This window comes from Cheilinus undulatus, linkage group 15 (assembly GCF_018320785.1).
Source record: "Cheilinus undulatus linkage group 15, ASM1832078v1, whole genome shotgun sequence".
NCBI classification, from domain to species: domain Eukaryota; kingdom Metazoa; phylum Chordata; class Actinopteri; order Labriformes; family Labridae; genus Cheilinus; species Cheilinus undulatus.
In genome coordinates, this window is record NC_054879.1 from 41,409,688 (window position 1) to 41,436,906 (window position 27,219).

The 27,219-nt window shown below is 40.2% G+C and overlaps 1 protein-coding gene across 1 annotated transcript; it reads left to right on the forward strand.

Annotated features, from left to right (window-relative positions):
* The first annotated feature begins 1,667 nt into the window (after nucleotides 1-1,667).
* Nucleotides 1,668-23,288, forward strand: LOC121522932 (ras-related protein Rap-2a). Its single transcript, XM_041807630.1, has 2 exons — nucleotides 1,668-2,598; nucleotides 21,637-23,288. The coding sequence occupies exons 1-2, from the start codon at nucleotides 2,285-2,287 to the stop codon at nucleotides 21,872-21,874; spliced, it is 552 nt and encodes a 183-aa protein (XP_041663564.1). The 5' UTR covers nucleotides 1,668-2,284; the 3' UTR covers nucleotides 21,875-23,288.
* Nucleotides 23,289-27,219: the final 3,931 nt, after the last annotated feature.

Consider the following 27,219-nt stretch of genomic DNA (forward strand, 5'->3'; position numbering starts at 1 on the left):
GTATAAAAAAATGTGGTAATTTCTCAAGATATTATCTCTCGTCATCTTTAAGGAAAACGTCTTTTTTTAATCAAGATAAAGGGGGATAAGTAAGTAGAAATTTGGAGAAATGTGCTGGTTGTCACAGCAAATATGATAAAATTGTTTGGAATATTTCCAGTCATGACCCATCTAAAAGATCTCTGTGACCCACTTTTGGGTCCCAACCCAGCATTTGAGAAGCACATTTAAAGCTCTAAATAGGTTAATTTCTTTCATTTATCAGTGAATCATACATTAGAATGTTTGTTACGGTGGTTCCTAACCTTTTTTCTCAGGGAGCCCCTACTAAAGAAAGCTAAGCCCCCATCGGGTCCGATTGGAAAAAGACACATCAGCTGAAATTATTTTGGTTGAAAAAATCCCAACATAACAGACTTATATAGACTTGTTCTTGACTAAAGATCTATGCTCAAACTATCCATTATTACAGTGCATCTTTTTAAAAAAAATGAAAATTTCAAGGAAAAAATCACGTTTGAAAAATTAATTCATTTGAAAAGAAAATAAATTTTTATAGCTTTAAAAGTGATAAATGTCCCTGAACCCAGGATAAGAATTTTTAAGATTTTAAAGGCAAAAATTCAAAATCCGACCACTGTTTTCATTTTGGTTTCTTGTAAAATTTTTTGACTTGACACTGTTGTAAAATTATGATTTTAAACAACTTTTAACTTCAAAAAATTGAGTTTCTAATGTCAATTTAAAACTTTTAAAATTCTGATTTTTTTTCTTGTAAATTCTTGACTTTTGAAACTCTGAATTGTTGTAAATATAAGCTTTTATGATCTCAAAAATTTGGATTTTTTTCCAAACAAAATTTTGACCTTTTGATTAAAAATCTGCAAATTCTCCTTATGTTTTAATCTTTTAGGTTGGTGCCTATACTCTATGGTACATTAGGTTAGTAATCATGATTTATTATTTTTTTTTAATGAACATCTAATTTTGACAATGTCAGAGCAGACAGGGTCCCGCGCCCCCCTCAGGGGTCCCGGACCCAAGGTTGGGAACCACTGGTTTATTATTTAAATCAACCCTAGCTATTAAATCAATCAGAAAGGGTAACTTTTCATTGACATCATGCAATCTTTATCAAAATGCATTACATTTTCTTTAAAAAAAAAAAAAAAAAACTAAACATTTTTGCTCAAACACCGTTTGGAAATTATTTCCCAGGATTCCCTGTGAAGGGGGAGAAGTCATTTTGATGTCTTTTTGTTGAGAAAAATAACATTATACTCTTGTACGTAGCTTTCATACCACATTCTTAAATTTGGTCACCGGCAACAAAATGCAGCGTTGCCATAGCAACAGCATCCGGTACAATTTTTTCCTCTTCTTGGATACACATCCTCGAGCCGCGCGTCTGATTGGACGAGCTCTCTTTGCATGTCACTGGGGCAACCGAATGATGGGAATTTTAACACATGAACGGAAATGTAGACCGCTGAATCTGACTGGCTTCCTCCCCTCCGCGAGGCTCCCATTCAAGGCACGAGAGAGCAGAGGCTTGGGTTGGTCCTCGTGCGTGTCCGTCAGAGGAGAGAGGGAGGGTCCATGTGCTTTTTCCTTTTCTTTTTTTTTTTTTTTTCTTCTTTTCTTTTTTTTCTCGGTGGGTACGGGAGCCGAGTGGGGACCAGCTGGTTACGCAGCGGCCGCGGGTCTCCACCCGAGAGTATGGCGGCTGGGATTTCACCGGAGAACGAGGGAGAGACGGAGACATGCGAGAGATGGTGAAAAAGAAACAAAGGCACGAGCGTCCTTTCATGAAGTGTCGTAATAGTTTGAGTTTGTGCTTTTTTTCCTGAGGCGGCCCCGTGCTTCAGAAATTGCGCGTGCAGTTCATTCTAGGGGCTAACCCAGCGATTTTCCAGTGTCCTCGATGGAGCAAGTTTGTTTTTTTATGATGCATAGAGAGGGGTGAGCCAAGCAGATGAAACGGACCACATCATCGGACGGTATTTTCTTCCTCCCTGTGCATATTTCGGACATTAGCAGCCCTCGGATGCCCGTATAGCTGTCAGTGTCTGGCCTGCATGGGGGAATTTCTACAATGAAATCCATCTTGGGGCAGCGAGTCTTTGTGCTCTGCTATAGCTGAGCAGCGGTGAGCAGGACCGTGTTATTGACAACCCCTTCAAAATGGGACACGAATGGTGAATGTGATTCGTGCGGGAACGTTTTGAGTTCATTTCAATGACGCGCGGAGACTGAACCCCCTTACGACTTGTTTTAATCCACGATGCGCGAGTATAAAGTGGTGGTCCTGGGCAGCGGTGGGGTCGGGAAATCCGCCCTCACTGTGCAGTTCGTCACCGGGACGTTCATTGAGAAGTACGACCCCACTATAGAGGATTTTTACCGCAAGGAGATCGAGGTGGACTCCTCGCCCTCGGTGCTGGAGATCCTGGACACTGCTGGTACCGAGCAGTTCGCCTCCATGCGGGACCTTTACATCAAAAACGGTCAAGGATTCATACTAGTCTACAGCCTGGTCAACCAGCAAAGCTTCCAGGACATAAAGCCGATGAGGGATCAGATCATAAGAGTGAAAAGGTTGGTGAAAAGATGCACAGAGAAAGATGTTGCAGATGTTTCTTTACACACACAGAGCTGGCCTCACAGGCCCTGTAGTTTGAGGATGGGCCCAGGCCTGGTCTGAGAACTGTGCTTGAATGGAGATGCATCTTCAGGGCACTCTACATCACAACATGCCTGTTCTATTTTGGTGAACCATTTCTCACTCACTATCCCTGTAGGTAGGCAAATGCCCTTGCAATGCAGTCCCAGCCTCTAAAAAAGTAATTACACAATACTTTCCCCAACTATGCAACCTGATTGGCCAAGATACACTCCATGAGTGATGATATGGAGAACAACAGCACTTGGAGATTGTATTATCTGTACCGCCCTGCCTCAGGTGTTCTGGGTATTGTTAATTAAGATTACAGCAAAACATCTTTGTCATGAATAATTGAGCTAGAAACACAGAGCACCACAGTGAGCGTAAAATTAATGCTAATAAAAAAAGCTAAACCTCCATAACATGTAGACAAAACATCATATCAGTGTTAATGATATGCTACTTATGGTTCTGTTGTATAAAAGCAACTGTAGGCCATGCTTATGTACTGAATATCAGCATTGCTGTTGCTTGTAAACAAAACACAGGAGTGCTGTTATTCAGTACAAAAGCACTGCCATTGATGTATTTTGCTTTATTATGCAACATTTATTCCCATCCTTGATTGGATAAGAGTTATTCCATGAGTTCTGATATACACTACAACAGCACCAGGACTTTTAACTACAGTGCGTTCAGAAAGTATTCATTCCACTTTGTCAAGGAATACACACAATTTGCATTTGTAAATTTCTCTTTATTAGCAGTTATTAATTTGCTCTCATTGCTGTTATTTATATATGGCACTGTGGCTGTTCTGAGATCCCCCCCCCACCCTTCCACAAGCCTATGTGGAAAGCATCAAGCAGGACCAGCACACGTTCCTGCTCCTCCTGTGCCTACAGGGAGAGCCTGAGGCAGGGAAAGAAGCCACTTAAAACCCAGAGCAGAGCAGGCATCAGTGACAACAGAATGACACTGATTAGGTCAAATGCGAGCGGCAACCTCCGGCCTTAAAAAATGAAGCCAATGCGGAAGTGCAAAAAATTGCAATACCGTGAGTGTCCACTTGAGGCTGGCTGCAGGAACACCGTCTGGACACCTGTTAAACAGCCGGTTTTTACACTAGAAATAAACTGGTTTACAGCCTGGTTCAAAAAAACAAATGTGTCTCATTAGCTAATGTCTTCATGTGCTCTCACTGTACGGGGAGTGAATTTTTTGGTACCACATTGGTTCAGATTACATTTAGGAAAAACCTCACTGCGGACTGATTGGCGCCTCATTTGATTTACAGATAGCTTGACAGGAAGAGGCTATGTTTCTGTCAACCAGAATCACAGGGTTTGTCCAATTCTTTCTACAGTCTATAGTCAAATATAGCATAGAGGAGGAGCTGGGATGGAGGAGGGTCGCAAAAGCAGCTTGCTGAGGGAGCTGAAAAGCATAGCCAGACTAGAGATGTTTAAATATGGCAGCATGAGTGCAATGCCTCATCAGCTGGCCATCAGCTGACGAGGACCTTGGTGAGATCAGCTGATCTCAAATATATGGCAGTGCTCGATTTTTGCCATTTTGCAACCAAATGCTACAGTCAAAAAAATATATTTTTATTCCCATTAATCTACACTAGGTACACCATCTTGACAAAGTGAAAACAGAATTTTAGAAATTTTTGCAAATGTATTAAAAATTAAAACAGAAATATCGCATTGACATAGCTATGCAAACCCTTTGTAAAAATGTGGTAAATTTAGCTCAGGTGCCTTCAGTTTCTCTGAATATTTGCTGAGGTGTTTCTACATCTTGACTGGAGTCCACATGTGGTAAATTAAATGGATTGGACATGATTTGAAAAGGCACACACCTCTCTTTAGAAGGCCTCACTACTGACAATGCATATGAGAGCAAAAACCAAGCCATAAGGTCAAAGGAACTGCCTGCAGAGCGCAGAGACAGCGCTGAAAGTTCTAATAGCACAGTGCCCTCTATGATTCTCAAATGGAAGAAGTCTGGTACAACCAGGACACTATCAAGAGCTGGTTGCCCAAGCAATTGGGTGAGAATGGCCTCAGTAAGAGAGGTGAACAAGAACCTGACGGTCATGCAGGCTGAGCTCCAGAGATCCGATGTGGAGATGGGACAAAGTTCCAGAGGGACAACCATCACTGCAGCCCTCCAATGATTTGTATGGAAGAGTAGCTAGAGAGAAGCCTCTCCTCAGTGCACAACACCATTTAAGTGCCAGAGCTATGGTGTTATTCAGTATAATAGCACTCCCTCTTTATATGGCATATATGCAGAGATGATTCCTCCCATCAGTGTTTCTGCAGACTTTGTGTTGCTTCACACTAGATGTAACCACCAGGGCAACAGAGCCAATATTAGCCCTTCCTCCAGTCATAACATACTGTCTGCACTCCCTCTGATCTGCCAAGCTGCTGTTTTGTTGTGCTCCGTGTCCACTGTTCCAGATGCTGCAAGCCCTGTGAAACACCCGGACAAGGATATACCCATCACGAGTCTCCACTGCAGAGGGCTTTAAGAAAAGCATATAGAGATAGTCCGGCTTCTGCCACGGGAAAGAGATGAAGCCGTGTTTTTAATTAACAAGCTGCAAAAGCTCTTCAGTAAGCACAGCACAATCGGAAGCATGGAGCTGTCTGATGTCTGAGCGCCGTTACACAGATGATCTAGATATGAGGTCACCATGGAGTGAGCTGCTGATTGATACAGGGAAGGGGTTAGCTGAGGCTGTCTTAGCTCTTTACAGTGAGGACACAGTGCAGACTGTGTAGATGCTGCAGGTTAAATCATGGATGCTTTTTGCCTGCATGTGTGAGCTTGCTCTCTGTATTACAGTGTCGATGTGTACTGTGGGCCCATCAGTCACTGTAGATGTCAGTGGATGTATACAGAGAAATGAGGCTTCCCTAATGAAGAATCATGTACAGCAACGCAGCTTGAAGCTCACACATTAACTGATGCAGCTAATGACTAGGTAACACAGCATAAGAATAGCACAGTCATATCACGCTGTGGTGTTGTTTTTTTATCTTCAACTTATATATCTGTCATATTTTACAACCTAGAATGACACTATTTCACACAAAAGGTGTCTGTGTTTGTCAGTTTCCTTAGTTTTTGTCTCCTAATTGGATTTTTTCTGCTCTGAACACACCTTATAAACAATCCTATAAATCTGTGGCTCCAGATGAAAGAATGAGGTCAACATGTTTCCCCCATATGAGAGGAGAATAGGGAGAGGGCTGCTCACTTTAGTCTTTGTGTGTCTGTGTGTTAACATTTGTGTGTTTACATGTAAATGTATACACACACAGGCTTGTGTGTGATTTCACCCTTAGGTCTGGTTTTTGCCTTCTAGACTGCATAAAAGTCTCATTTCTACAGTAAAGTTAATTTTGGAGTCTGTGTATAAAGTAGGTTTCAGACAGATTCTATATTCTTTGAAAGCTGAAATCTATCTCAAACCTGTCGGATCAATAATCACTTAAAGAGAGCCTCTCTGACAAAGTGAAGTAGACTAAAAGACCTCAAAAAGCAAGACCACATGGCGCCACCTTAAGAAATTCAAGAACAGATGAGAAAAAAGTCATTGACATCTCTTAGTCTGGAAATGGTTATACAGCCACTTTTGAGGCTTTGAGACTCCAGTGAACCACGGTGAGAGCCATTATCCACAAAGAGAGAACACTTGGAAAAATGGTGAACCTTCATAGGAGTGGTCGGCCAACCAAAATGGCTCAAAGAGTGCATCCACGACTCACCCATGAGATCACAAAAGAACCCAGAACAACACCTAAAGACCTGCAGGCCTCGCTGGACTCAGAATTTATGGTTCTATCATGGCAAAGCAGCCCTAGACCATTACACTACCACCACCATGTTTTGCTGTAGGTATAATGTTATTTTTAGGAAATGTGTTAGTTTTATACCAGATCTAACGGGATGCACACCTTCTAAAAAGTTCAAATTTGATCTCGTCAGCCAACAGAATTATTTCTCAAAAGTCTTGGGGATCTCCAAAATGTTTTTGGGGGCAAATGTGCGACAAGCCTTTGAATTCTATTTTGTCAGCAGTGGTTTTGGCCTTGAAACTCTCCCATGGCTGCCATTTTTGCCCAGTCTCTTTCTTATTGTTGAGTCACGAGCACTGACCTTAACTGAGTCAAGTGAGGCCTGCAGTTCATTATATGTTGTTCTGGGTTCTTTTGTGACCTCCTGGATGAGTCGTTGATGCGCTCTTGGAGTAATTTTGTTAGGCTGACTATTTCTGGGAAGATCCACCACTGTTCCAAGTTTTCTCCATTTGTGGATAATGGCTCTCATTGTGGTTCACTGGAGTCCCAAAGCCTTTGAAATAGTTTTGTTACCCTTTGATGATCTAACACACTGAAGTTTGACAAAAATGATTTAAAAAAAAAAAAAAAAAGAAATCAGGAAGGGGTCAAATACTGTAGTTAAGAAAAAAACATGACGAAAACTCTGAAGTGGAGTTCAGACTCATTCGTTTATATCTTTCAACATAAACACAGCTGACATCGGTGGCTTTGTGACCTTATGACCCAAACATTTCATTGAAATATTACCTTTCTTCCAGTAATTTTCTTTACTGACTTGTCTAAAGCTTTTTATATGCAGCCGTTTTACACCCTGCCCTGGTCGTTTGTCTGTAATGTAAATCTTCTGTTTACAGCGGTTATATACGGTGACTTTGTTCCTGAGAGCTTGTAAATATACTTTATATGGATAACGCAACACATACCTTTATAACTACACAAGCAAAGGGCTGCATTTTTTGTTACAGCTGATGTGATTTTATAGGAATGTGAGCACATAAAATACCTGGAAGTTGGGCACAAACTATGGAAAACGAGCTCCTTTTTCCTTTAGTAGGAAACCCACACTGAAATTATTTCCAAACACATCTGACAGCCCATAACCATAAAAGAAAGTCATGGTTTTCCTTAGCACAGAAGGTGAAAAGAGTAAAAGATAAGTCACAAATGTTCTATTCTCCAGCTTGTAGTGCTTTTTATTGTCACTACATTATTGCATGATTAACATGTAAATTACATTTTTGTGATGGCAGTGTTTAGCACCTTACAGTTTTAATTGTCCTCTTTTCAACGTACAATTCAATGTACAATTTTTACTGTATAATAGCTTTTTTCAGTTGTGTGGAATCAAGACAACATATTTCAGTAAACAGGTGGATATTTTCCCCTCTTTCCTGTCCAGAAAAAGCCTCTCATGCTCTGCTATTGCTGTTAAATACAGCAGCTAAAAATGCAACAAGTCTAGGCATGTCCTGGTTGAAGTGCATTGTGGGAGATGTAGGAAAGCAGCAAACGCAACAGGACTCAATGAGACAGACTGAGACATCAAAGGAAAATACATCAAACAAGAAATCATCAAAGGGCAAACTGTTTGCTACATCACAGATTGATTAGAGAAAATCAAAAGATTAGATAAAGGGCAGAATTTCTAGAGCTGACTGGTTGTGATGGAAGTGTTCTGTATCTTTTTTGATCATTTATTAATCATTGCAGTCATCTATCATTTTCAGGTTAAAGCTTCTTAAAAGGGAGACAGACGTTTGAAGACTCAAGTTTTCAGCATTTTGGGGATTAAGAAAATATTTATGGATTGATAGGGTGATAAAAAATTGCCACAATTTAGAAGATATTAGTCCTATTCAGCTTGGTCGTTCAAAGTATGATGTTTACACCACTGACGTTTCACTTTCACTACGATTACACAGAGGCTCAATCGAGGGGACTCCTGTACACAGTTCATTCAAAATATGACATCCTATTGATTATGTATAACAATCTAAATTTATAGTAATTCATTTACACATAATTTTGTGTATGCCGGAAATCTTCTGATGTATACTAGATTGGCTATGATAAAACAGGAGCACACTGGTTGTTCATGACAGCCCTACCACATTGCTAGCCCCACTAGCTAGCTAGTGAGCAGTGTAAAAATAAAATCGACAGGCCACTAATCTCATTTAAATTCAGCATCTAAACTGTAGTGCAGCTGCCTGCCACTAGTGGCCACTGTAGCTGTTCTTAGTGACTACTGCCTTACTGCCACAATGATCTAATTCCATCACTGCCAGCCACTCTCACAGATCGTTTATCTGAGACAGAGTCTATTTCAGAACTGAAATAAACAGAACAACTTCAGAAATAAATTGGATTATATTCTGTTTAAGGTTAGGATAAGGGTAATAGGATACCAAAAGTTGGAAACCTGACCTGCAAAACCTGATTACAAGATGTTTAATAAAGCTAATTAAACAGTCTGCTGACAGGGGAAAAGCCTGTCCTCCATTTGACACAGCAAGTGTAGCTCACGTAACTCTTTTAGCTGCATAAGCCATGTAGATAACGTAGCTTCGAAGCTAACATAGCTACAAAGCTAATGTAGCTAAAGCTAGGCTCACAAAACTGCTACATAAGATACAGAGTTACATTGTATAGCTACATTAGTTTTAACTATGTTTGAGAAAGCTAACTTAGCTATTTTGGCTTGTGTAGTAACATTACATTAGTAGCTATGTCAGCTTTAGCTAAAGCTAGGCTCACAAAGCTGCTACGTAAGATATGTAGTTGCATTACATTGCTACATTAGTTTTAGCTATCTTTGCAAAAGCAGACTTAGCTATTTTGGCTTGCGTAGTAATGTTATATTAGTAGCTATGTCAGCTTTAGCTAAAGCTAGGCTCACAAAGCTGCTACGTAAGATATGTAGTTACATTATCTACATTGCTACATTAGTTTTACCTATCTTTGCCAAAGCTCATGTTGCTAAAGCTGACTTAGCTATGTTGGCTTATGTCATAATGTTACATTAGTAGCTATGTTAGCTTTAGCTAATGCTAGGCTCACAAAGCTGCCACTGAAGATATGTAGTTACGTCATCTACATAGCTACATTAGTTGTAGCTATGTTGGCTCAAACTTATGTTGCTAAAGCTTTCTGTGCAATGTTGGCGTTTGTATTAATGTTACATTAGTAGTTACGTTAGCTTTAACTAATGTTAGGCTCATAAGCTGCTACGGTAGATACATAGTTACATTATCTACATAGACCTCTGATCTTTTTGTCTGTGCTATTTGTGAAATATTGCAGTCGGTAATTCAACAAGGTGTTTTACCATTGAGATATTTTACAAGGGAGTTCTGCCCAAGACAGCAGCATGATAAGTCTGTGTTAAGGTTATAAAAAGGTTGTGTGAGATTATACTCAAACTGAGTGATGAGATTCAACACGGGAATGTGGACGTTAACCTGCAAACATGAAGGAAGGCTGGTGGTGCTAGCACTTCCACATTCTAAAGACTAACTTTGCAACATGATATTTTCTGCTGCATTGTGAAGGTGGTTTACTGAATGTATTTACTTAACTTCAGACTAGTCAGCTGAACAGAGATATAATTTGCAGTCAATAGGGCAGAAAATTATTCCCTTAAGGGAACATCACTAATGGAAAGGGTGGTTGTGATGTATTTTTTAGCTCTGAACAGCGGTTTTACACCGACACTGCTGAATACTTTTGTCTTTAGAAGGGATGGATCATGATCTTCAAATAGTTGGAAATTCATTCATTAAAAAAATGAAGTGCTGATGCAGCTATTATCTCATCTTAAGGCAACATGTGCCAGACTTATGATGAGCAGTTGGTTTTGAAGTGTAATTCTGAACTGTTACCCTCAGCAGTTACGCTGTTCCTAAAAGTTATACTTTGTCTTTGCTTGCTCTGCCAGTTTGTCCCTCCCTGTTGCCAAATACACCAAAACACCGATGACCCATCACGACTGTGATAGCCTCGACTCAGCTCAGACGTGCCAATGTACGTCCCTCTCTCTCTGAACCCTGTCAGCATCCATCAGTGCCTGCTGTTAACATCACAGACAGGTCTGAGCACAGAGGCCACTGGGTGAGCATGATTACACCTTGGTGTGCCAGTGTTCGCCAAGGACCCCATCACTCTTCACTACTGCAGGATGAATTATGAATGGTGACTTAACAGAGCATTTAAAAGGGCTGACATGGTCAGAGGACAGTGAAAAGTTGAAACACAGTACCATCCCACACTGAATTATTAGTCCACATATCTTTAATTCACACCCCACGTGTACTTACTCCATCTGTGTTGTTCTTTACGCTACCAACTGTGGAGCTCTCCTACTGAAACTTTTTTACATGCCAACTGCTTGAAAGGATTCAGAGAAATAAATAGAGGAGCAGGAGTGGATATCCCAGAAATATCCTCTCTCATCTGCTGTGAAAACCGGGCAAGAGAACAGACCTAAAGTTTGGTAATGATCACTTCTTACTTTTGACTTGGCTTTTCAAAATTCAGTGTTCAAGACTTTGGCAGAGTTGTAATGAGGGGAGCAGAGTTTGAAAAAAAAATGGCTAAAATTTTGGGAGCAGAATAACAGTGACTCATAGCTCAGGGACTTTTGAAGTTGTTGATTACCTGAATTCTTCTCTTCTGTAACTACTAGGAGTGCATTCGTTTTTAAAGTTCTCTAGTCAACTATTTGATATAGTGCTGAGAAATATGCTAACCTGCATAGTTGTCATGTCTGCCCTTGTAATTCTGTTTGGATATACAGCATCTTTTTCCAATTCTATGCTTTTATTTATGACTAAAGTCTTTGTGAATATCAGGGCGGCTACAGTTGTCAGCCATGTTTAAAACAACAGTCTAACTGATTGACCATACCAATGTTAGGAAACCTCTTCTTCAAATCAGCAGTTACATTGCCAAAGTGACTGCATGAATATTCACCCCCTTCAAGTCAGTATTGAGTAGAGTCACCTTTGGCTGCAATCACAGCACTGAGTCTGTGGATAGGTCTCCATTTTACTCCATTCTTCTTTGTAAAACTGCTCAAACTCTGTCAGGTTGCACAGAGATCGGGTGTGAATAGCCCTTTTCAAGTCCAGCCACAAATTTTTCATTGAATTAAGGTCTGGGCTTCTGTGTACCTGTCTCTGTATGCTTCAGGTCATTGTCATGCTTTAAAATAAATCTTCTCCCAAGCCATAGCTCTCTCACAGACTGAATAGGATTGTGCTCCAGGATTTTCCTATATTTTGCTGCATTCATTTTACCCGCTACCTTTACAAGCCATCCAGTGCCGAGAAGCATCCCCACTGCATGATGCTGCCACCACCATGCTTCACAGTGGGGATGGTGCATCTGTGGTGATGTGCTGTGTTTGGTGTCTTGTCTGATGGCCAAAAAGCACCATTTTGGTCTCATCAGACCAAATAACTTTCTTCCACTTGTCCATGGAGTGTCCCACATGCCTTTTGGTGAACTCTAGTTGAGATTTACTGAGTTTTCTTCGAGAGTGTTTTTTTCCCAGAAAGCTTCAACTGGCAAAAAACCTGGGCAACAATTGTTTTGTCTTTGTGGCGTAATGGTAGCCATGGATACTGATTAATCAGTGACCTGACCTTCCAGACCCTGAAGGTCACTGCACAAAGGTGATCCTGATTACAGAAATTGTGAGACTTCTAGGACTAGCTGGCTGGACCTCTCTTGAATCAGCTCAGTCACTTTAAAGGAGGTGAATATTATTGCAGTCACTTGTTTTACCTTATATAATATTATTATTTAATTGATATTACTTTATAGAAATAGGTTTTCACTTTGACTTAACAGGTTTTCTGTGTTTTTTGTTTGTCAACAAAGCCAGATTATATTGAACACGATTGATTTATTAAATCAATGAAATAGTAAAACATCCAAGGGGGTGAGAATACTTTTATAGGCACTGTAGTTAGGATGACAGCCAGAAAAAATAATATTTTAATATTGATTTATATTAATATTTTTATTCACATAGACAAAACTATAGCTGAAGAATTTGCAAAAATAATCTAAATGCAATTTTTGTCCCAGTATTGTGATTTGATATGTGATTATTAACAAGCTTTAAGCTATAAAGGAGGAGGCTGGGGTGGAGGAGGTGAAGCTTTGCCAGCAGCAGCGTGATGCATCAGCATTGATGCAAGCAGGGATTAGTGAGCAGTACGTCATATCTAAATGGACAGCTGTGTTGAGAGAAAGAGCTGTGATTGGCTGTGGGAGCTAGGAGGCAATAATCAGTGTCTGCTGGCTATCAGTCAATCATGGCTAAGGCTGGCCATACACTAGACAATTTTTAATCTGAAACTGTTTTAAAACCGTGGGAGACCACTGACTTCAGGAACACTTAACCTTTCTCAATGTAGCGTTAAACACACAAGGGGAAACTTTTAAAGAAAATAGAAAACCTTTATATGTAAAGAATATATCACAATGAAATAAATAACAACTCTGAACAAGTATTACCAATTAAGCTATCATAAATTCAAAGAGTTTCACATTTAGGTTAATTAAGACCTCCACCAAAATGAATGCACACCTGGTGCGTAAAGTTAAATGAAAAGTTTCTTACAACAAAACCCAAGATTTGATATCTGAATGACAGCAAGCACCCTCATACAAAACACTCAAATATACAGGGAATATTTTCTTTTTAAATTCACAAAGAAAACCTCTCGTTTTCCATGATACACTTTTATTATGTTCAGACTCCTTTTAATTTATTTTTTTGGTGACACTGTAACGGGACTTCAGCAAAATAAACACAGATATCTGTTGATACCGTCTCACTGTCTCTCCACAGCAGGCTGTCCTGGCATGTGTTACAGATGCAGCAAAATTATAAAACAAGGGAAAGACTCAGGACAAAATCCTGGCTGGAATTATGGTACAGTTGTGAGCGGTGAAAGTACGTTTGATTTGTCTGGTGACGCTACCCGGTGTGCTCGCTCTCACTGGTTGTAGTGGGTACTGCGTCAGCGGTACTATGACTGGGAGGCTACGATGCGATTTGGAGCAGTAAATTAATCGGGTTGACACCACACACATGCAGACTACTCAGACAAATAATTGTTTGCGATGAGGCTCCAGTCAATATACGCCCCCACAATCGTCGGGGGAGGCAAATCTTGGCTAAAATTGGGTTTAAAATCCTGTAGTGTGTGACCGACCTAAGGGTATGACTTAAGTGAACTAATGCAGAACTTCATTAATATTAGATAGAAACAATTTAAAAAATATATCTAATTGCAAATTTTGTTGCTCATATTGTAAATTTGATACCAATTGCTTTATTGAATGGGGATTATTTTTTATATCACTCCTTTAATTAAAAAAAATGTATATAAAACATGAAAAGGAGGATTTTTGTAAATCATTTTTGAAAAATTACACTTGATTGTTTGAAAAATTTCCATAAAATCTCTGCTGCAAAAAAAAAAAAAAAGTGTATTAAACTGGTATTTTGACACATTTCAAGTTATAGCAATATTGCAACGTTTGCGATTTGTATATTGCGATTTAATCTCATTTGCGATTAATTGCCCAGCCCTAAACAAAACAACTTGACACTCAGGAAAACAACCAGGAAACAAACTGCTGAGGCACAGGGGCTTTATAACTTTTTACTAATGAGGTCATACACTGAGTCTGTGTGTAAAATTCTCTGAATAAAGTTAAACATAGAGATCTGGTTTTTAATGATGCTATAACAGTTCCTTTGGTGTAACGGTGGTTGTAAAACTTGTAAATGAGTCTTTGAGATATTCCCTCTCTTCCTAGTGGAACAGCAGTCTGAACAAATGTCTTATGCATTGGCTTTCCAGATTTTAGGTCTTGTACATTTGTAATGTAAGAGGGAGAATTTGTCTAAGACATGATAAAAAACCCCTGGAGGAGCTTCTGCTGTGCCGTATTTTAGCTGCCATATTTCAGATCCAAGGATGACTCGCCTGCGCTGTCTGTGAAGTACAATACTCCCTTTATCTGCTCCATTTCTGAGACATCTTGGCCAGTTTCTCCATCATCTGTGAAAAGCATCCGATTCTGAGGGCAGATAATTACTTTTCAAAACCTTAAGGGAATCCGAAAGGGAGCTCTGAGTCGCATTCCTGATATTGTGTTTTTATCTTTCGTTCTTTTGTAAAGCACAGAGTCTTCATGTGTTTGTCATGGCGTGTTTACCCAAAGACTCTCCAGATATCTATTTCCTGATTAAATCTTTCTTTGCTGTGCCAGAAGAGTGGAGCTTATTGCTGCTCTCTGACTCAGCTGATTCCTCTCCTCTGACTAAACCAAACCCCCCCCCCCGTCTTCTAAAGGGCCGCTGGGAGGAGGCCTAGCACACTGTCTGTTTCTTCCTTCAGCCTGATGGCGTTGGCCGGAGTCAAATGTGGAGGCTCTTGGGCCACCGTCCGTCAGCGAGGCCTGTGTGAGTTGATGCATCATGCATAATAGATAAGGTGCGTCTGGGCAAGCTCTGATGGGTGTTTGCAGCCGCAGTGCTCCAGCGCGGGCGCCGTCAAACTCACAAGCTGAAGGCTACGGCATGACATGTTTGAACTGTTTGTGCAGCACTCAGTTATTCAGGCTTTTTTTTTTTTGTAGGCTCGTGACTGAAGCATGTGAACTGCTCGTTTCTTTGCATCTGCCGATGTCGGGTTCAGATGCAGTTTGGCCGACACCCTTCACACTGAGGCCTGCGGAGCCTTGGTATCCGTGGCTGCCGCTGTCTCACACCTCCTGGGACTGCCGGTTTCCTCCTCTATTATTAAGACTATATTTAGACCTGGTCCTTTGGTACCAGATGTCTTTGTGCTGCACTTGTGTCACAATGAGTCCCCAAATGAGCTGCGTAGCTTAATGTTAAAAGCTCCATTATGGTCAGAGAGAAACAACACAGTCAAGTGACTGATATGACCTTTAAACCAGACTAAAGCTGGAATTCTTTGGTGTTTAAAGATATTTTAATGGTTTTTGGAGGTTTGACATGCAGGCAGCTTTTGAGAGAGTAGTTTGGAGATTTACAGTTTCACATGATGCTTGTGGATTTGGGTGGTACACCCAAGGCTTTTGAAATGAATGGCAGTAATTAGTTTTATATTTAATGCAAACACAAATGAATAAACCTTGCCCTTTTATCAGTGAATAAATCTTAATCACAGCTGAATTTTTCTTGCAATTACAATTACATTACATTCATTTAATATCTGGTGACTGGTGTCAGTACTAATATTGTCTTTTTTAAATACTGTGGTGCTACATCACTACCTCATTGCAGCATAGAATAAGCCTGAACAGATGTTAACAGGCCAAAGAGAAAGTTGAAAGCAGGATAAAAGAAGAAGACACTGCAGATTTATAGTATGTTGAAGTCTTTAGTGATAGCCTAGAGATGGGGCAGGATAAGAGCTTTTTCCACAGAGGGCCACATACAGAAATATGTTAGGATGGTGGGGCCACTTTCATATTCTTTGCCCTGATGATTTCAAAGTTAGTAAAACTAAATGTAAGTTAATACATGCTTAATAATTGAGTATGCCTAAATGGCTAGTTAATGGCTGATGAGGCAAATAGACAGTCATTTTCAGGATTTTTTAGAGGATTTTTCACTATTGGGAGACAGGGCTAATGGCAAAGGTCTGCGCTTTCTGAGTGCTTTTCTAGTTGGTGCTGCTTTTCGCTGTGATAATCCATCAGGACGTCATTAATCAAGGTATCCTAGCGTCAAAATGTTTCTTTACAGGTTTAACATGGAAGCATTGCCTTGTGCTGAAAACATAAAGTACAGTACAGTTAAGCATGTTTTAATGTGGGCCATATTCCATTTTATGTCTAGAATTTACTGCGGGCCAATCAAAAATGGCTTAGGCTTAGGTGGCTTAGGTGGTGTATGGTGATAGTTGCAACACTGATGGCTGCACATCGGATCTTATCCAATCAAGTTGTATCATACTTAACGAGGATGTCCATTTTAAGTTAAATCAACATTAAAAAGTCTTTGGCAACAATTCAAATACATTTCCGATTATTGCCAGTGACTGGGTTTCTCACAGATGGACTGGGATAAGCTCCTAAATTTGTTAGCTTGATGCTAATACAAGATGGAAATCGATATAAACGGACAAAGACTTAGCATATTAGTGATCACAATCCTTTTAATTTAAAAAATGTTTATTTTACTTAGGGATGCACAATGTTGGATTTTTTTGTGGCCTGTCATACAACCAACCTATAGCTAATAAAGATTTTCTATAACTTTTTTCTTCTTAAATTATTTAAAAACAGATTGAAAACAGCTCCCAGATGCCCCCATCTGGCTGTAGTACAACATAACAACCAAGAGCTGAAAAAAATTGTGGATATTTTCAAAATGAGCAGAAGTTGCATATTACTTTGCATTTTAAACAATTTAGTTAATAGAAAACAAAAATTATGCCCAATTCTCATCGAATAGTGTTGTGAGTTTTTTTGTGCATGCACTGATGAACTGGCTCAACATTGGTTCAAGCTAGTACTGACCTTATTGACAAGCATTGGCAATGGGCAGACAATCTGACATGAAAACATGTCAGTAGCTAATATTTATCTGTTGGGTTAAATCGATTTAAGGATGGCATTGATCACACCTTACTACTTGAATCAAGAAAAAATTTTCTTACTGGGCAGAAGAAGTTAGCTGTAGGACAAACTGATTTGTTTTCATGGTCAAACATGAGGGAAAATGTTGGCCTAGTAGGAGTCTTACACAAAAAAATGATGAAAACTTTGTTATTTTAAACACCAGTCATGGTATCAGCTCTAATTTTCACAATCAGTGCATCTCTATTAACCTGTGACCTTACCCTTGTTCAGTAACTGTATGGCCACTGGTTCATATTACACATGACACTTTAGGAAACCACAATGGACTTATTAACATTTGGGACTTTAATTTAATTTTTTTTATTGTTAAAACCCATCATTTGTATAATCCTTCAAATAGAAAGCTTGATTAATGAAAGGAGCTCTAGTAGTGAGCATCTCAAACTCTTTTTTTAATTCAAGAATGGCCGAGGAATCTGAAAACTGGTATGAAATCATGAACGTTTAAATTATACAGTATTGACTTCTATTGCTGGAAATCTTTAGGCCTCCTCCTGAAAAATACAGCAGCAGATTTGAGCTAAAACCACAGCCTGGGGCTGCAAACAGTCTCCCAGATTGGACCATTACCCCAAACTAAACACTGAGCCCCCCCGGCTTCCCCTAAATGAGCGCTGCTATAAAAGTAAAGGTTCTTGCCTTTCATTCTGCTCAACCACAACTAAGTTTAGGCGTTTTCAGAGAAGGTGGGAAAGGGAAATTTAAGGTTCATGCCCACCACCAATGAGAAGTGATCTAAAACAGCTCTTAGAAAAATAATGGCCTTGTTTTTACTGATGTCGGGAATGTACTGAATGAGACCTTGGCACTGTTTGCTTATTTTTAGTAGTTGCAGCTTCTCGTTCAATCCAGGAGAGCGATCACACCCGAGGTAGCACACAGGCCAACCTCTGAGGTTGTTTCTTAAATCCTGATGGTTCATCTTAGCAGGATAGCTGAGATTAAACTTTGCCTAGAAAATCATTTTCTTGAGAAGAGCAGAGTCAGCTCTGTATTTCTCAAAAAAGAATAATTCTAAAAACTGAAGTTTTTTGCCATGACTCTAAAAAATACTGCTGTTTTCTGCCAGCTCCAATCCTCTCCAGTGTCTGGTATATCCTTGTATACCTGTTACCATAGCAATCAAATATGAGGATTGTTTTTATTATTCTATTAATAATTTAGGATCATGTATTTTTTAGTGTGTGAGGGCACTGTTTGAAAACCAATGATGCTGATGGGTGCTGGGGGGCGTGATGCTGGCTAGACACAACGATACTGCTCAGGGTTGTAAACAGACACGTTCAAACTATGATCTAAAAGGGTCCAACAGATGGAAGCAGATAACCATGAATTAACTACCTACTACTACAGTCTGATATCTATCTCTGCTTCTCATCTTTGGCGCCTCAGAGGCTCGCCATGTTTCCCAAAAAGCATCACTGATTTTGCGATCACATCCTTGAGACTAAAGCAGACGTTTTACTTTTGATTCCTTTTGTAGCCTGTTCAACCATCTCCTCTGGCTGACTGCATAGTAGTCCTGTTTCAAAGTGACATAATGGCCCCCTCCCACGATCAGGGGTCAGACCTCTACTTCCTGTTCAGAGTTACATAGGCAGAGCTATTTGATAAAAAAACTGAGCTTTTAGATGTAACAGGGATCTGTTAAAAAACCTGTAGATCTCAGGGGTTTTTTTTCTTGAAGGCTCATCCCAATTTTACTGCTTCATAGAGCTCTAGTGAGGAGTTTTTCACTGGTAATTAAACAAATCATAATGGGCACTTGGGCGTCTTTATTAGTGGTGTAACAATCTGTCATTGTTTTTGATTGGTTGATTAATCTACATCATCACATTTTAGCTACACTTTAATTTTGGAAATCCCTCCGCACACCCATTTACAGTTTCCATCCTTCTGTGTGTCCTCAACAAGCTACAAGTAGCGGCAGTTGCTAGCAGTTAGTGCCCAAGTTGGCTATATGGAAATCTTTCAGACACAACCCACTGTAGGGCTAGCCTCTTGCCTTGTCTTACCCACTTGGTCTACATTTTTATCCGTAAACCACCTTATGAGATCGTTTACAGATAAAAACCACTCTCTCCTCGTGAGTGGTGTCTAATACAGGCTCTATAGATAAACAGAAAGGGAAGATCCTGCTTCCTTTAATACACTATATAATAAAAAAAAAACATTAATAAAAATGTAAGCTGTCTAAACTTGACGTTCAGGTAGGAGAGCTGTTTTCTTTTAACCCCCCTTCCCTGTTTGTCTCTTGTTATGAGGCCACTCATAAGAACAGAGATCGTCCATTATCTAAAACTAAACTTAGCACGAAAACCAAGGACATTTGTGTTTGGTAGATTACGTCTTTTTTGTAACAATGCTTCTTGGTAATAAATCTTAAACCCCTGGAAAGCCTGTTTATGTCCCTTTAAATGGTGCCACATTTGTAAGGAACATGCATTTGTGGGATGAGCAGCAGAGCTGAGTATGTGGGTTAAGCCCATGAGAAATTTGCTAAATCTTCTCTGCCGATCAGTGTTCAAGTTTTTGTCAACAGCCTTTTATTCCATGACAAAACTAAGAATAACAAAAATAGATCTGTGATGACTAAAACTGACAAAAACTAAGTTTGGTTTTTGTCAAGATGACTAAAACTAGACTAAAATTTAGTTTCCGTCAGACATTCAAAATCTGTGATATTTCTCTACTGTGGGTAAATCTGTCAAAAAATAATAAAGCTGTAGCTATTCTGCCTCTGAGCTGTAGAAAGCAGAGATCCCAGGTTTGACAGAGTGCACAGAACACACTACCATGACTTGGTACCAGATTTAGGCAAGAAAATAAATGATTGGACTAAAAGTAAAGACTAAAATGTGAGGACTTTTTATGGACTAAAACTAGACTGGATAGAAATGACTAAAATGTGACTATAACTAAAATGCATTTCGTTTAAGACTAAAATTAAAAGTATCTGCCAAAATTAACACTGCTGCCAAAACCAAACAGCTTTTCCTACTGTTGCTATTGACTCTTGTTTTGAGCTTCTGGTACCCCCAGGTGCCTGATTGGCATCTGTTATGTTAAGTTATGAGTCCAGATTCCCATGGCAGTCGGATCGTAGGGTCAAAATGTGGAATGGATGCAGAGAACACAATGCTGAGTGCTGCACCGACAGAGTATCATCCCTTGTGTGATGGTCTGGGGTGGCATCTCCCTGACTGGAAAAACAAGCTTGTCATTATCAGAGGCAATCTCAATGCAGAGAGATATCAAAACAAGATTCTGCAACCTGTTGCAATCCCATATCTTAGTATGGGGCCGAACTCTAACCTCCAAGATGACAACTCTCGCCCCAACAGAGCGAGGTTTTCCAGAGACTAACTCCAGAATTTGGGAGTGGAGAGGACAGAATGGCCTGCCAGCAGTCCTGACCTCAACCCCATTGAACACTCGTGGGATCAGCTGGGGCGTGCTTTTCGAGCTAGAGTGACCAACATAACCACAATGGCTGACTTACGACTAATGCTGGTTGAAGAATGGGAAGCAGTGTGTGACCAGGCTGGTGACCAGCATGAGGGGGAGGTGCCAGGCTGTTGTGGCTGTGTATGGTTCTTCCACATACTACTGAGGCTCTTGTTTGTTAAATGAATAAATTTTCAAAATGCAAAATCTTTAGACTTTCATCATCCAACTCAGTGGTTCCCATCCTTTTTCCACTGAGCTCCCCTTCACTTATCTAAGAGGAGCTGTGGTCCCCCACTACACCCACAAAAAAATTGGCTTATTGCTGTCAAAAGTATACATCAATTTGAATTGTCTTCATCACTTAAAGCCAAACAAAAAAAGGGAAAAACACAAGTTTTATGCTGTTTGGCATTGGCAGAGAAGATTTGGCTAATTTTACATAGGCACAACCCACATGCTCAGCTCTGCTGCTCATTCCACAAATGCATGATCCTTACAAATGTGGCACCATTTAAAAGGGAAATAAACAGGCTATATTGAATGGGTTGTTAAATAGTTGCACTGAGTGAAGGTTTTAAATGTGCAAAGAGAAAAGGTCAATCTTCCAATTTACTTTGGCTTACTATACGACTTCCAGAGTAGATTTCAGACCATAACAAATACTATCTGAGGAACCGAGCTGAGAACAACAAACCCAAAAGGAGTTTGAATTAACTCTGTTTTAGAAGTCTTGACTCAACAACATATTTACATTAGGTATTTGATTTTTGCAATACTAATGTTCAAATTTTTGCTATTGTTGTTTAAGTGTGTGAATGCAAAGTCCTGAAATCTGGGTTTGTCTGGTCTAGCTGAAGATCCAGTTGAAATAAACTCTAGAGCTTTCCTCTGCATAATTGTCCATTCTCATGTTCGCCTCAGTGTTGACCCACCTGACGATGGTTACTCTGTCCTCAGGTACGAGAAGGTTCCAGTGATCCTGGTGGGGAATAAGGTGGACCTGGAGAGCGAGAGGGAAGTATCATCGAGCGAAGGCCAGGCCCTGGCAGAAGAGTGGGGCTGCCCGTTCATGGAGACTTCGGCCAAAAGCAAAACCATGGTAGACGAACTGTTTGCTGAGATCGTTCGGCAGATGGACTACGCCGCCCAGCCAGACAAGGACGACCCCTGCTGCTCCTCTTGCAATATACAATAGCCCTGAGGGGCGTCCAGGAACAGGCCAGGGAAAAAACGTCTACCAAGGGGGAGCAGAATGAAAACACACTTAGACACACATGCACATGCCAATTAAGACGGGAGGTAACTTTGTGGTTGAACGCGGTGGATTTTAACTCTTTGGAGCATAAAATCAGCAGAGACATGTTTATTAATAACACCATGAGTCATGAATACATTTTGAACAAGGAATGCCAGGAATTTGCCGCAAGAGAATTTGACAAATGACAAGAAAAATGAACGTGCCCTCGCCTTATGTTACTCTCTTTTGTTGTGTCTGGGTTTGTTTTATCCTTTGAGTTATAGGAGTGAATCATCAACAAAGAATCATACATCAGGATCTTTAGGCTGCTCTATCTGCTATTAACAGGGAAAAAGGTCATTTCCTGTCTGTGTTAGGAGGAAATCAAAACATTGAGATGCATTTTAATGCTATCACATCTCCAGTAGTTACCGTACATCAGTCTTAGAACATATTTCTGGGATCCATTTGTTTTAAATACTAATGAGTATTTGATTTGTGCAGTGATTAGAGAGAGGTTTTTGTACTCATTACAGGGCTGAACCAAAGAGGTGACCTGACAGCACCTCCATTTTCTTATATTTTAGTTTAGAAAAGGAATGGAGAGTTAATGGTGGATAAGTCAGTGTCTTTCTTTAAACATCGGTGCAGTCTTTTCTTTTCTCATTTCAAGGTACAGACAGTCTTAACATATCGTGTGATTTTTTTTTTTCTTTCCAGGAAGATTCTTGGCAGCAGATTGCCGAGTAATAATACATCCAACTGTTTCATCATGAAAAGACAAAGGGTTCATCTCTTCAGTGTTTGAAATGTCTACAGCGACTCTTTTCAGGAACAGGTGACATTTAAAGTGACGTTGCCAACATTTGTCAGCCTCAACATTTTCTTTTTCTCCTCTGGTATCAATATGACATGGGGTGCTCAAGCATTAAAACATCCTGATCCCATCCTGTCGTGCTCAGAGTATTCGAATCCATAGAAACAACTAGTAAAGACAAAAGGCAATGATAATAAGATAATTAATGGTAGTGTAAATATTTTGTATTGAAAGTGCCAGCTCCTATGAAGACACTGACTCAACACGTGGAAATGTCAACTGTATGCATGGCTAGTAAACAAAAAAAAGGACTCTTATTGTTTGAGTTTAATATAGGCTGTGGAAACGTGCAAACCAAACACAAACACGTCTGGACATCTGGACACTGTCTCAACTGTACATCTATGTTTCCACGGGAAGCAGACTTTACCCGTGTGACCATTTTCATTGTTGATTTTATATTTTTTTATGTGACCATTTACTCTTTATTCCCTCTCTGAATGGTGACACTGTTACATTTGACACCTAAACAATAAAAGTGCGTTCAACACTCAACTGAGTGAAATGAAGTGAATGAATGCTCAAAGAAACATGTCGCTCAATGAGATTTTATTACCAAAGTGCTTTTCCCTGAAAAGTCTTTCCTTTTCTTTATGTCACAAAAGGTTACACAATCCTGGGTTTTCAAAGCCATGAACCATCTCTACTTAATGGACCTACTTAATATAATTTAAAGAAACATAGTTCACATTTTTCATAAATTTGACAAGATATGCCTCATTTTCAACTGTAGTTTGGGATTTAAAATGTATTAGCCTGCAATGCTAGCATGAAGTTAATTAGTTAGCATTTAGCTTCAGATTAGGAACAACAACAACCCAGCCACGAAGCGACCGACCACATAAAAGTGGAGTCAATGACTGCTAAAGTGCATGCCACATAAAAGTCGCCAACGCTCTGCTGATTCCATAGCTGAAGAGTTCTGAACTTTTACTGACATTAGTTTAGGTACATAAACTGCAGTGTGAGCTTCATTGATTAGGTTTCCATGGCCAAGCAGCTGCATGCAAGCCTCACATCACCGATTCCAATGCTGAGTGTTGGATGGACTGGTGTAAAGCACACTGACACTGGACTATTGAGCAGTGGAAATGTGTTTTGTGGAGTGACGACTCACTCTTCTCTACTTGGGAGCTAGATAGGCGAGTCTGGGTTTGTGGATGCCAGGGAAGGTTATTTGCCTGACTGCACTGTGCTAGCTGTAAAGTTTGGTGGAGGAGGGATAATGGTATGGGTCTGTTTTTCAGGATTTGGGCCAGGCCCCTTATCTAAACTGAAGGGCAATCTTAATGCATACCAAGACATTTTGGACAATGCTATGCTTCCAATTTTGTGGCAACAGTTAGGGGAAGGCCTTTTTTCCATACTGACATGACTGTGCTCCAGTGTACAAAGCAAAGAATACAAAGACATAGTTTGATGAGTTCTGCAGGGAAGAACTTGACTGGCCTGAACAGAGCCCTAACCTTAACCCCATTCAACACCTTTGGGATAAACTGGAATGGAGTTTGTGAACCAGGCCTTCTCATTCAATATTTACGCTTGACCTCATAATCCTCATAATGGGCATAAATTCTCACCAAACACTCCAAAATCTTGTAAAAAGCATTACAGTAAGAGTGTAGGCTGTTATAGCTTCAAAAAGGGGCCAACACCAAAGTACATGTATTTGAATACAGTGCCATAGCTCAGTCTGGTAGAGCACTGGCTGTAAACTGAGATGTCCCTGGTTCATATCCAGGCACCTCCAAGTTTTTGCATTTTTCGCCGATTCTATATCAAACTAAATCTCTCCTGTTTTTTGGCTATTCATGAGTCATAAACGTGGGAATCGTGACCTTTTAGGATAATTACTCGCGAGAAGACCAGAGTCATGACTATGCCAGTTAACTCACTGTGGATAGGGGGCAGAGAAGCGCAGAACTACCGCCACAGTGCAAGTCATACCTCTGTACCAGTGCTATTGAAGAGACAATATGTTCATTCAATCACTGAACCACAAAGTGATGCAGCACTGCATTTTTGCTAACTTGAGTATGAAAAGTATCTACGTCCCGGGCCAGGTAAGCAGTAGTCTTCTTCACAACCCTTGTACTTTTAAGGGGGAAATTCAGTTTGTTAGCCTACAGAAAATAGCTAAATTGGCATTGCTAGCTTAAGGTTAGCTGTTGGAGTCCATGTGTGTGTCTATATCTCTCCCTGATATAAAGTGAGGCATCACTCTCTAAGATAATTATGGCTGGATTTGAGAATGTAGTTCCTGACCTTTCCCTTTTTGCCTTTTCTGTGCTTGTTAGCTGGACAAAGATGAAAGGTTACACACTTAGTGCGCCATGTGAGTAAGTGGAGCACACCTGTGCTTTGGATCCCTTTATCTCACATCTTATGGTTAAAACAATGTGAAAGGCTTCTCTCTAAAGGTAAACAACTGTTTTGTAAGCAAACAGAAACTGCAGCCTTTGACATTTCTATTTCAAGGCCTAAGGGTGGTGCACCAAAATATTACTTATTTTGAAAATGACCTAGCTAAGATGGTATACATTTAGCACTGAGTTTGTACAGCAAACTGAAATTAACTGAAACTGAAAAACATAAATTATGAGGCAAAAGTTAGAGGAACAAACATAAGTTTAAATAAAGGAATGTGTTAAGTTTCCTTTTACAGTGCTTATAAAAAGTTTTAACCCCCTTGGATGTTTTACTCTTGGATGTTGATTTTATAAGTCAATCATGGTCAAAATAATTTCACTTTTTTGACACAAACATACAAAAAAATCACAGTGAAACTGGGAGATTAGGATCGTCGGAGTGCACTGAATGTGTCGCAACTGATTGTAGTATAAAGATACCTGTGTCTGACAAGTCCAGTCACTGGTTAATCAGTACTCCTGGCTACCATTACACCATGAAGACAAAAGAACACTTCAATCAACTCAGAGTAAAGGTTAATAAGAAGTATAAGACAGTAACCTTGCAAAGCAGATGGATACGCCCATTTCCTTGTTTTTCACTGGCGAATCCATCTTTCTAAGCCCCTGTCTGAACCGTTTGGGCCTGGTTAGCCAGTGACAGGACCAATCAGCAGCAAGGGGCAGTACTTTCAGGCATGGCAGTGTCGTTATGTAAACAAGCAGCAGCAAGAGCTGGTGCAGTTATGGAGGAAGAGATTAGCGTGGATGCTGCTAAAGCACCAGTTTTATCAGAACTTGATGACATGTCTTCATGAAAAGAAGAACAAAGATCAGCAGTGAGTTGTTTTCTTTTCAAAAATGACAAAAGTCGAGTACTAACATGTCTATAGTCGCCATGTTTCACATGGATTACACAAACATGCATGTATCTCACATTTTGGAACTCTGCTTGGGTTTAGTATGGCCATCCAAACTTTTAACATTACATGTATGTAGTTAGAAACGGATCTGCATAATTGGATAACTGATTCCTATAAAAAAAAATCCTAGATCATTATCAGCAGAATCCTTTTTAAAAATCCTGATTTCTGGTCACATCTGATTTTTAACCTTGGTTAGCCTCCTTGCTTGTTCCAGAGATTGTTGTGAATCACTGGTGCAGAGTGAAGTGGTCTGTTGGGGGAATCACCACTTAATAGATCTCAAGAAGTGTGTGCCAGTATTTCCTCTGAGGCGCCTGTCAGCATCCACCTTCAGCTGCCTAAAACAAGTGATCTGGTAGAGAGTGAGCCTTTTTGGCCTGTTTGTGCTGCCTAATTGTCGGGGCTTTTTAAACACCTTGTCAGAACAGGACCAAGGGCTGAAAGGCCTGATGGTGAGAGGTCTCAGAGGGGTTCATTAGGCCACAATCCCCTCTGGCATCTCCCGTTTTCAAGTGCAGTATTTGTGTTTGTAGTAACATGTAGCAAACACACTTTAGCACTCTTGTTGTCTAGTGGAAGAGGTTTAATGAGAATGTATTGGCAAATTCACAGGAGTCAGCCCTTTGGTGCTTCTGCTGCTTTTGAAATGTAATGGTGCACCAAAGGTTTGCGTTTTTCCGTAAATGCTTGCAGGGCTGGGAAAGACTTTCGAGGAACAGCGGGTAGCATCGTGATATGTTCAATCCTCAGTGGGAAACAGACTGGAAAAGATAAATAAAATCAGCTTGAAAACATCTCCCCGAGATCCACAGCGTAGGTGTTTGAATTAAAGTGGCGCTGACTCATTGTTACCTGTTCTCAGAGGCACAGATACTGCAGCTGTGACACAGCAGCGCACAGTGTTTGTTCCAGCTGAGATCCTCTACATCAGTATGTCAAATGTCAAGATGAAAAGGGGAAGGAGGGGAGCTGTATGAGTCACACAGTCACCCCCCGCCCCCATCGTGGCCCAGACTGCAGCATAGCCAGTCCCTGGGGTATCTGAGGATAAAGCAGCCCTTGACAAAGAGGCCATGGCTGCCCTGTGCACTT